The 12,410-nt window shown below is 35.1% G+C and overlaps 1 protein-coding gene across 8 annotated transcripts in view; it reads left to right on the top strand.

Annotated features, from left to right (window-relative positions):
- Positions 1-12,410, top strand: part of Arb2a (ARB2 cotranscriptional regulator A) — a 420,978-nt gene that overhangs the window by 328,037 nt on the left and 80,531 nt on the right. Inside the window, exon 11 of one of the 8 annotated variants that reach the window (XM_063245340.1) lies at positions 14-6,981. The exons of the other annotated variants lie outside the window; for them this stretch is intronic. Coding sequence (XP_063101410.1) covers positions 14-51 — 38 coding nt within the window. The 3' untranslated portion in view covers positions 52-6,981. Of the gene's footprint in view, positions 1-13; positions 6,982-12,410 lie in introns of those variants that run through there. 8 annotated transcript variants of the gene reach the window in all.

Below are 12,410 nucleotides of genomic sequence, written 5' to 3'. Positions count from 1 at the left end.
TTTTGTCTTCCAGGCCAAGAAATTTTAAATGAAATACTAACAAAAATGTAACACTTTTCAATGCAAAGTGAAAGAATCTTCATCCTTTTTATTTGAGGTTCCAGAAATGACATATTCAATAAAAAATTGTATCATTTTTATTTTTAAACAGAGTTCTTGCATTAGTAAACAATTTATTTGGTGAAAATCCTCTGTGCACACATATATACTGTGTGAATGCTTAGGAAACAGAAGGTGCTTGAATTTGTGAGATTTAAATATTTGCTTACAGTTGGTACAGTGATGTTACAGTTGAAATAAAACCATATACAAGCGAAATGCCAGTTTCTACTGAGGCAAGTCTCGATTTTCAGCCATTGTTTTAATGAAGACACTTACTCAGGGGAACATCTTAGAAATTTGTAGCATGACTTCCTTCCATATGTAGTCTCTAGACTTTCTATAAAATTACTTGTGCTGATCACAAATATATGTTTACATTTAATTATTTTATCTGACTATACATATTTTTATATTTCTGATTTTCCAACAAATACTATTTAATTTTGAAAACTATATATAATAACTTGGTTTCTCACATTTTTCATCTAAAATATATACATATATATTGACATTCATATCTTTAAATGTAGCATATAAGTTACATAGACTTTTGGTGGTATGCAGAACACAGCAAGGAAATGATAATACCCAGCATCGCAGTTTAAGCCATTTCCCAGACATCCTTGCTCTGGCCCCAAACCACTTCCTCCAGGCGCTACCTCCCATTTCTGTGAGCGGTAACATCATGCCCTTATACTGAGTAAACAAAATACTTAAAATGTGCCTGTTAAGAGCTGGGTCAGAAGAATCAGAAATAGATAAGGTGCACCTAAGCTCAGTAGAGAAAAGGAAGGAAAACACCAAGGATCCCTTCACTAAGAGACTAGGGTTAAGAGGAATAAGCAAATGAATAGCACAAAGAAGGGGCAAGAACTTGAGGGGAGAGAAAGACAGACAGACACAGATAGAGAGACAGAGACAGACTTTAAGAACAGAGAGCCAACTAAGCTAAGACTTAGTTGGAGAACCTGGAAGTGTGAAGTGGATGAGTAGAAAGAGGAAGAAAAAAAAGTCAGGAACTGGAGGCATAATAAAGGAAGCTTGAGTGAAAATCTAGGTCACAGCAGAAAGTTGCTGCAACTGAAAGGTAACGTGATCGTTAGTCCTGACAGCCAAGCCAAAAAGTTATGTAGTTTTTAGTACATAATTATACAAACTTGCCATGGTGGATTAGGAGAAATGTTTTCCTACATTATATTATTGCAAATGAATATAGCAATCTTCAAATGACATTAAAAAATAGATAATTTATTTGTAGTTCTTTGATGTTCTTGTCACAAGATATGAAATCATTCTTCAAATGGCTCATTGACTGTGTTGAACAGTCAGAGTCGTGATACCAAGTTATAAGCTGCTGAAGGTCTTTCTTCCAGGAACTAATGTAATTTAGTAGTGACATAAAACGTCCTGAGGGTTTACCTTGGCATGGATCATACAGAGAAAGATCCACTGGTCCTGCTCTCCTTAAGAGTCAGTTGTTTCTACCAAGCTTTTAACAAAATCTTGTTAGTCAGTTATATGTATAATAATTTTAAGGAAACCACTGGCATGGGTTTGGTAACTGAACAAAACCAGAAGGCACAAAATGGTGACTTAAGTAGAAGTCTAATTGCCTTTGTTTGTAGAAACAGATGTCTGATTAGAAACCCTGTTGCCTCTCATGGACTGCCACCATCCTGTTTGTCCCATAGCTCTGTATAGGAGAGAACACCTGCTGTGACACTGGAGGTGGGACAGGTATCAGTGAATGTACATGCCAAACAATGGGTTTGGAGCAAATAATTAATTAGAGTGTTTTCTTCTGCTACGAAATGAAAATAATTGATAGACTCTTCTGCGGAGTCACATTGAGAATAGCCACCCATTCATGCACGCGTGCACAGGTGGGAACACATCTTTATAGCCACCAATCCAGAAGAATGGATGAGGCATTAAAAAAAAAAAGCAGTATTTCATGTTCTTTGTGAAAAGAGAAACTTACATGCAGATCATGAGTTATTACTCATAAACCCAATGCTATGTTCATTTATGAATATTGAAATGCTTTAAACCATGTATTAATCCTTATAAAACTTTCTCATACTATACTCAATGTCCATGCAGAATCCAAAGACCGATTTTTTTTCTAAATTGTACACTTACTGGTGTCAGGATCCATCAACAAATACATGCATCCTGATATCACACTTTGTCTTCAAATGCAAGTGATAGTTTTAGCATAAATGGATTTAGCATAAATCCATTTTTATTAACATATTAATACTACATATTAATTTGGCTTTTTGATATGATATAAACTAGCCTCTGTTTTTATAGCCTACCTCTCCACTTCTTCTCAAGCAGTAGTACCCGCTCCTCTATTTTGAAGTCCTTTTCTTAGCTTCCACACAGGGGAGAACACGTGTATGATATTCATCTTTCTCTCTTCCTTTCTTTCTTTCCTTCTTTCTTCCTCTCTCTCTCCCTCCCTCCCTCTTCCTTTCCCTTCTCTCCCTCTTTCTCTCCCCCTCCTTCTCTCCCTCTTCCTTTCTTTCTTTCTTTTTTGGTACCAGGAATCAAAGTCATGACCTCGCACTTGCCAGGCAGGCTCTGTGCCACTGAGCCATATTCCCAGCCTAGTATTTGTCTTTCTGTGTCTGGTTTACTTTACTTAAGATAATGCTTTCCAGTCCCATCCAATTGACTGTAAATGACAAGATTCTATTCTTCTTTATGGCTTAATAATACACCATTGTGTATTTTATATATATTATATATACACATATTACATTGCCTTTTTTATTTGTGCTAAAACTGTTTCTCATGAATATCTATTTCTTCTGAAAAGCCCCAAAATTTGTAATGTGTTAGCTGAGTAATTTTGAGACATCTGCTCAGGGAGCAGACTCTCGGAGCAGGTTCCACTGGACAGTTGCCTTTCAGATCCCTGCAATAGGAGAACAGCCCCCCCCCCCCGTGCATAGCCTAATAGCTTAAGGTTTTTAAAAGTTGACTATATCAGAATTTAATGAGAATACTTAGGAGGCAAAAACTAAATAAGTGTTCTGAGAACTCTGAGGCTTCTGTTTGAAGTTACTTGCGGGTCAGGGATTTAGCTAAGTAGCATAAGCACCAGCCTGGCAAGCATTAGGTTGTGAGTTCGATCCCTGGTACCAAAACAAACAAACAAACAGACAGACAAAACGAGATACTTGAAACTCAAGAAGTAGAATGCACACTTGTAACTTCTAAAACTGATTCCTCAACATGATTCCACTGTAGACCTAAATATTATTTCAGTGCCCTTGGTCATTTGTGGTGTTTGCTTTTTATCATGTGGAGTCTGAGACCTTCCCCTTGTAGGTCCTGTTTGTAGGAGTGTTCACTTCCAGAGCTATTTGCAACCCACTTGTCAACTGCCTATAGCCTGACATAACTGAATTGCACCTCCACCGTAGAGTAAGCATGTAGAAAATCAGAGAGCCACTGGTTCAGTTGGGTTTTCTCGTATTTACTGTCTTTCTAGGTCATACTTTGATTTGATATCTATCTTTTAAGAAATAATGGTAGAGTATAACAGTGTGCTTTATAGAGATTCTTTGGGATTAGCAAGGTATGCTCCTGGCGAAATAACCCCTAAAATTTCACTGTTAACTGTGTTTCTTTCTTTTTCCATAGTTATTGTCTTCAAGTTTTCATTTTCCAAATTATTTTGTTAGATGTTATCTTTTTGGAGTCTGCCTTAAACACATGTTAGATAAAAGCAGAGATATTAGCTAATCAATACATTATTCAAGTACACTGAAATCACTCTATCAGCCACTGTTCCTTGATTTTCTATCTTCAGAAAAGAGAAAACATAGGGTCAATATCCCCTCAATACTTTATGTACAATAAAATTATTTAATGGTACTCAGTGATTGTGTGTCAAAATCAGATTACTTTCCCAAAACCAATTCATCTTTCTAGATATATTGATGGGTATGCCAATTTATTATAAAATATTGAGTAGCATCGATTACAAGACAATCTTAATTAGCTAAAGTTTGGGTACATCTCTCAGCCAGTGTGATATGAAAACATTATGTTGTAACTTTAATTGGCAGTGTTTTTTCTAAGTGGCAAATGAAGTCATGATGAATCTTAGAATCAATAAAGTCTTGGATCTAATGACATACAATGCCCTAATTAAGCATGACACATCTTCATTTTCCCAAAGACTTTCACAAGTCAAATTTCTGTTGGTCAATATCTTTAAAAACATTAGGATTTGGTTTAAGGATTCCCTTTTGTAAAACATTTTTAATAATGCTAATATGGTAATTATTTCATAATGTGTCTGCTTCATAAAAATCAGATTTTCATTATTGTATTTCTTAACTGGGTATACCATTATCATAATAAATTCCATTCAGCTGTTGTTTTCAGGTTTTTATACATATACACAAAACACTCCATGTCATTGAAATATTAGGACTTTATTTTTAAAATTTAAAAGAAGTTTTTATTCAAAGCAAAATATCATGATGTTGAAAACCTGCAGTTCTTATATGTGAAACTGTGTATATTAATCTTAATAATTCAGTTATGATTCTTTTGCTGTAAATCTCTTTGGTACATTTCTGCTTTGATTTAGTACCTTGTTTAAACATTAATGTTAATGGGTAATTTACTGCAGCTTCACAGATGGTATTCGAATCTGTGTAAATGGGCACTGGAATCCTCTGTTCAACTCCATGGAATCTTGGGTTAACATTAATGTACATGTTGAACTTAAACAGCTCTAAAACACTGTAATAGAATTTTCATTATCCCATTCTAAAAACCATAAATTTTGAAGAGATTTCTTGGGCTAAATACTTTTACATTGCTTAAAGTATAACTAGCTCCTTGTTTTTGAAATCACTAGTCCCCACAGATTCAAAACAAACATAAAAGATAAAATATATTACCTTGTCTTAGAACTGTTCTAAAGTTGTAGTCACAGAAGTTACAGTTCTTACTTTTCCACTTCCTTTACGAAATGGTTTATAGAATCCACAAACACCCATGGCTTTTAGTGTCTTTCCTTTGATGTCCATAAAAGACTCATTCAAAGCTGGAGGTAAGTGCTCCTGATGTGCACAACAGAATTTGTCTGAAGTTATTTGAAGCTATTAGAGATATCCTCTCCCTGCCTGTCTTTTCAGGGGGGAAACTGGTACCAACAATACCAGTTAAGCTGTAATTAGTGTAACTAACAACTAATAGAAGAGGGCAGACTAAAGGTCACCCTGAAGAATCTGAAGGTATTAACAGGTTAGGGTTGTAGGGCACCCTGTCCCTCAGCTTAATCTGTTGCCTCTGCTGGTGAGATTTGTTGAAGTCATCAGTGCCCTTTAACCCTGAGGTGCAGCGCTCTCATAATTTATTGGTCACATGCCAAGTCCTCTTTGCTGTCTAGTGAGATGACTTTGGGAAAGGCAAATTCACTTTAAAGTTCCTGTTACAAATGCCTGTAGATTTTCAACCTTTTAGTGTAAATGAAAGATTACACTTTAATTTGCCTTAATGTTCTTGTCCTACCAGCCTGAGACTACATTGAAATTGTCATTTTGCTACATTACCGAATATGATTTGTTGAGAACATTTAACATGTATTATAAGAGGAGCGCTTAAAACCTAACCATTAAATCAGATGTTGTGTAACTGATTCTAATACATACTAAATATTCCACTTTTTATGGGCTACTTCTTCAAATGTAATTGCCCACCAGTGGCTTTTGTTTATGTTTACAGTCAACTCTAATGCACTTAAAGGAAAAGAATATAACAGAGGAATAACCTTTTGTTTTCCTGAAGTGTATTTAACCCCTTCTCTCTTCTAGTGTCTGCCTTTGGATTTTTCTACATCTTGCTTGTGATACCAGCACATCAACAACAGCACTGCATAAGTTTTATCACTTTTTTCTTTTCCCATTGAAGTCTCACATATGTGACTGGTTCCTTAGTTTCTATATACAGTAATTAGAAAATTTTGTCTTTTGAAACAAGAGGCAACAGGATAGCACTAGCGAGAAATAATTAAAGGGTACCTTTGCATTTGAATTCTTTATTACTGCCTTAGCCTTGGGCTACTGTGATTATTATAGTTTTGTTTTATTTTGAAGCCCTAAGGATTGAACTTGGTGTGCTCTACCATTGCTCCAACTGCACCCTGTTTTACTTTTTATTTTGAAATGGCGTCTTTCTGAGTTGCCCAGACCTACCTCAAACACCAAATCCTGCATTGGCCTCTGGGTAGTGAAAGTACTGGCATGTGTTAGTGCTCCCAGCATGTTTTTAAAATTGCAAATTGTTAGCCATCACATAAGTTGGGGCAGGTCACAGTAGCTGAACAAAGTTTTAAGGTGACAAATATCAAACTATAGGACCCCAAAGAAAAAACAGTTAGAATTCAAGTTAGCTTAAGCCTCTGGACTCTGGGACATTTGACTGGAAGAGCAGATATGTACAGATCATAGTTCTCATTTAAGTACTACCACAAATAGATTGGATGTATTCTTTCCCTGAGTGCTGCAACTCTCAGTGTTTTATACTCACAGCACAGGTAGTTTATGGGTGAACTGTTTTTTTTTTTTTCTTTGTTTTGTTTTTGTTTTAATAGGCCTTTGTTTATTCTAATATGTTAGAAAAAGATAAATAACGCGTGAAACCCATTGAATGGACTAAATCCATTTTATTGTAACTCAGCAAAGTAAGTGAGAGTTTACTAAGTTGATAAAAGAAATGCTAGGGGCTGGGGATTTAGCTCAGCGGCATAAGTGCCTGCCTTGCAAGCAGGCAGTCGTGAGTTCGATCCCTGGTACCGATAAAAACGAAAAAGACCAAAAAAAAAAAAAAAAAAAAAAAAAAAAGAAATGCTGAAGTGTCAGAGATATGGCTCAGTGGCAGAGCACTAACTTATCCTGCATTAGCCCTGGGTTAGGTCCCCAGTAACACAGAGAGAAAGGAGTCAAAATGCATGAAATTTTTGCATAAATGACAAATTAGGGAAATAATACTCTATATGAAAATGAAATTTCCGTAATTTTTCTAGCCAAAAACTGACAAGATGCTTTTTGTTCTGTGTTTGTCTTGTCAATTGGTTATCGTTTATTCACATGTGCACTAGACAGTTAGATCCTCTGTTTCTAAAACAAGCCAGCTTTCCTGGACCTCAATGTTAGACTTAGATGGTGTCAGTACCTCCTTCCTGTAAATTTTTAACTGCTTGCACCAAGCTAATCAGTACTAAGCTAATAAATTCCTCAAGGTTGAGAACTGTGTCAATATAACTCAATCAAAACAATAACTAATGTAGTAACAAACACAGATCAGCATCAATGTGCATCCTTATTGATTGCTATACATATTCCTCTGAAATATTTAAGAATCTTTCTGCCTATTCATTTGTTTATCCCAAGCTAAGAATTTTTATTAGTGCGTCAGTATTTTAAAATTTTTTTTAAATAAAGAGCAGAACAGTGCTACACTGAAAGTTCACACAGACATTGGTATTTTTTCATGCTACAGTTTCTTGAGCAATGGCACCAAGGACAGAATTGGAAAGTCTTATTTTTTCGCCTTCCATGCTATCTTATGATTAACTGTGAGAGTAAGACATCAAAGCTGAACTGACTTCAAAGCCTGTAACACTTAGGGTTTCCAGCTATTACTGTAACCAGCCGCTTCACTCCGACACCAATTCATCTCCCAGAGCTGCCTCCCTGGGTCCCGCCCCTCTGCTTTCTGCCTTCCCCTATTCCAAACCTATCAAGTTAAAAACCACCCTTTAAACAGATCTTAAAGTTGAACCAGTTGGGAGTTAGCATGTTTGCTAATTTCAAGGTTTGCCATTAAAATAGACCATATTTATTGCTTATTTATTTACCTCTTTGAAAATAATACCATTTACCACCAGACTTTGGGTATGTTAACATTAAATGTCAGGGTTTTCATCATGTTTATTTCAGAAGTATACCATTTATGTATAAGAAAAATTGTACACTTTTCATTTTATTCAAGCATCACAAAATGAAAAATACAATGATGTATGCAGTATTTGGCTCTGTGAATCATGAGGTAAAATGGAGGACATTCAAAACACAGATCCTCAGATTGAAATACCTGTCATGTACTTCTGGGGAAACTCATCCTTTGTCTTTTAAGAGAAATAAAAGTTCATGTATATGTAGTTTCCTGACCATATGAAAATATATTAATATTTGTGGCTACCTTAGACTCATAACCTAGTAATTGCATTGTGACAAAGTATTAAATTTTAGATAGCCCATTTCTTAAAAGCTGTAGAACTATCGTTAGTTGAATATTTTCATTTTTTTTTCTATTAATGGTCCCATTAAAACTGTAAAATTCTTTTCGTTGATTATTTGGTATAATTGATGGTAAACACTGAGTACTATTGGAATGAAGTAGCTTTTGAGCTCTAATAGATAGCATCCACATCTTAAATATGTTCCCAACTCACAAAAGACATTAATGATTTAGGTCTTCACAACTGCAAACTAAGTGAGGCTCTCAGCAGATATTATGACAAAGATTTTGATTGTTGATTGTGAAAATTAGGTTCAATATAATTACTTTTCTCATTGCCAAGACAAAATACTTGACACCCAAAGTTAAAGGAGGAAAATTTTATTTAGTTTGCAGTTTGTAGAGGTTTTAATTCATAGTGGGCTCCGAGGCAATGTGTTCTGGCAGAGGTGCATCACAAAGTAGAAAGAGTTCATGATGGGCAAAAGACAGCAAAGCAGTGAAGTAGTGAAAAGAAGCAGGTGACAAGCAACCACAGCAGCCCTTTTTCTGCCCTTTATATTTTATTCAGGCTACATGCCTTTAGGGCCAGTAGTACTCACATGGAGAGGGGGAGGTCTTCCCATTGTCCACACTCAGAACTCTGCCAAACCAATTAGTGGATAATTTAATAATTACATACCCATAATCCCAGCAACATACATTGTAGATCCTCTGAAAAAGCTACACCTATGACCACGTGAGGCTTTGGGAGGGACATCTAGACACAAGCCATAACAAATTGTTTTATAAAATGAAATGGACTGTATTGTATTTGGTAGGATAACTAAAGAATCTTTAATATATCCTTCAATTCTGGGATTCTTTATTCCTTAGTTAAAGGATATGAGGAAACAGAATTAAAAGCTTAGTGATGGTGATATGTAGTTATTGACTACAGTCCAATAACTAGATTGGTGTTTCAAAGATCTCTTAAATGAATGTCTAGAAGGGATTTGGAAAGAAAAGCTTATGATGACCTTCATACACAAAGGAAAGGGTCTGAAGGCTGGGGAGAGGAACTACCCTGAAACACTCAGAAAAGTTAAGCACAAGGAAAATGAGAAAGGAATGGTTTGGGGTTTTTTTTTAATGGAACTACAAACTAATTTTCAGAAAGCAAATACAAATGAAAGTCTTTTATCTGTATTACTTAAAAGAAGTGAATAAAGCAGATAAGAAAATGAGAAGTTAAATTTTACTTTTTAGAGATAGTAAAGGGACGTTTTGATGCCTTCAGCTTGACTTAGAGAGGATATTATGTACATGTACCAATTCCCTACAGTGAATGTAATCATTGTATACTTGCAAACATGTACTAATAAAAGTAAAAAACATAAGTCAAACACAAAATGAGTCACAAAACATAGTATTTGCTTACAGTTTGATAACAAATTATAATTTTATAAGGATACTGAAGTAGTTTCTACGTAATAATGTGATTGCAGCAATTTAATTTAATAAATCTGTATAAATCTTTCAGTGAACAAGAAAGGGAGAACAAGGAGAAGGGAGAAGATTCAAGAGTCTTGTTGAGATGTGCTGGAAAAGTACATAGAAAGTTTGAACAGTAAAAACAAAGAATATGTTGATTACAAGTGGTAGAAGTCTCTTCTGTGTGAAATGTCTTAATTGACCCAATAGTTTTTGAGAAGCATATTAATTGTATGAGATGATGAAAGCCCAAAGTTAGTATGGAAAGATGAGAGTCATTAACCATCATGTAGCTTTGGGCCAATTGTTAAACTTCTCTGGGTCTCTTATTATTTTAAATATTACATAGTGAGGTAACATTTCCAGCTCTGAAATTCTCATGTAGTGCCTTAATTCTACAACCAAAGAACTCAAAGAGATCAAGTATTTCAACTCACAACAGCTGGCTTATTCTGGCCTGCTGACAACCGTCTTGGTGTAAAATTCAGGATAATTTTGTAAAGTGTTTTTTGACATTTTGAGGCATATAAAAGTTCTGGAAGAATCTTGAGAAATCTCCTGCATAGGCAGACAAGCCATGAAGAGAAGAGTAAGGTTGCAGAAATGAGGTAGGCTGGTGAAAATAACGGTGGGCCCCACCCTCCTGAGATGAACAAAATGACAGACACCCATGACCCTCAGCGATAGCTTTCTAAAGATGGTACCCATGAGTGCACCATCGCTGTCTAAAGGACAGAGACAAGGAGTGCGTTTGATTGTTTTGGAAAAAAAAACAAATTGGGAAGTCTCATTAGTGGATGATTTCTGATGAAGAGGGAAAAGGTACTACTCTCAAAGAGCCTTTAGAAAGATGAGAACAAAAGCTAGCAAATATTAACTTTGCATGAGTTGCCATTTAACCTAATGGCTATAATATGTTTACAGCCTTTTCCTCAATAATAAAATACCCAAATAAATAGAATAGAAAGATACTTCTCTGTTGTTATTAGAAGAATTAAACATTTTTAAGATATTATCTTCAATATCCTGGAAATAGATTTTATACAAGGGGTATTCAGCTGAATGGGGATTATATATGACTATTAATTTCATTGCAAGCTGTAGAGAACCTACTTTAATATACAGTTAAAATGTGATTTGTGTGTCATGATTTTATTCTCCAAGCTCTGTTCTTCTGAGTTGCCTCAATATTTGCACAAAAATTTCTTATCATTTCTGAGCCATGTTCTTATTACTATTTTGAACCATGTTCTACTTTGAAATAGGAGTATGAATTATACTGAAGTGATCATTTATAGCAACATTAATATTAGTGAACACTTAAAATCATTATGCTGTTATTTTCTGATTGGGAATTTATGCCTATCTTCTTTTAAATGGCACATTAATCTATGAATGAAATTTGTCTTATAGCTGACACATTAATAGAAAATTCAGAATAAGTGCAATTCTCTGAGCGTTTTATACAGCAGTCTATACCTTCACCACTGATCAATGACAGACTCTCCTCAGCCAAGTGTCATTAATCCATTTACCACTACTTACTGGAATCAAGAAAAATTACCTGTTTTCCAAACGTGTACGAGCATTCCTCTTATATATGATATTGTTTAGCTTTTTTATTTTTATGCATATGACCCTTTTAATAAAAAAAAAAAGCAATTGTGGCAACACTTCTTATTCCTTTGGCTGAAGTCCAACTTACTGGCTGCTTTGCCACACTTAGTTCCACACCGCTGAGTTGAGAAGGCAGAAGTGGCACTGCTCTGTGCTGACCTATTGGTCATGACCACTCCTACCTCATTCTTCACATTTCCACTCTAATCTACTTCCACACATTATGCACTTCTGCAGCAATAAAAGAAAATGTAAAAAATGTAGAATCAATTCACCAATGCAGCAGCCCAGGATTTCAGGATCTACTGGGATATTTTTCTTGTTGTTATGCTTTATTTTTTGTTTGTTTGTTTTTGTTTTGCTTTTTTTTTTTTTTTTTTTTTTTTTTTTGTCTTTTTCATTTGTATCGGTACCGGGGATTGAACTCACGACCACCTACTTGCAAGGCAGGTGCTTATGCCACTGAGCTAAATCCCCAGCCCCTTATTGTTATACTTTAAAGCATGTACTCAGTAGATACTGTCTCATGTGTTTCATGTGTGAAAGAAAAATTAGAAAAAATCTCCAAAACCTAAATTAAATACATATATCAAAGTATTATCACAAATGCTTTCTTCTATCTAAAGAATATACTTTAGCCTTCATCAAGAAAAAAAATATGCCTTGTGAATGGCTGATTATACTGTGCACATTGAATCAGAATGTCACAATCTTCTAAATAAATTGTTTTTATGGAATAAGGCAGAACTTCAGCAATGAATTTATATAATTCATTCTATTGTAGAGTTTTTTCATCAAAGAATACATTTCTCTGCCATAAATTGTACTGAGTATGAACAGCAGAGTCATTTGAGGTTCATTGAAAATATAGGAGAACATCATGTTTCCTGTCCTTTTGTTAAACTTGGCATATTGATTTCTTTCTGCACAGCTTGCAGCACAGA

The sequence above is a fragment of the Cavia porcellus genome, unplaced genomic scaffold, assembly GCF_034190915.1.
Source record: "Cavia porcellus strain 051 isolate PalLab524CR breed Dunkin Hartley unplaced genomic scaffold, mCavPor4.1 scaffold_2, whole genome shotgun sequence".
NCBI lineage: Eukaryota > Metazoa > Chordata > Mammalia > Rodentia > Caviidae > Cavia > Cavia porcellus.
This window is presented reverse-complemented; position numbering and strand designations above follow the sequence as displayed.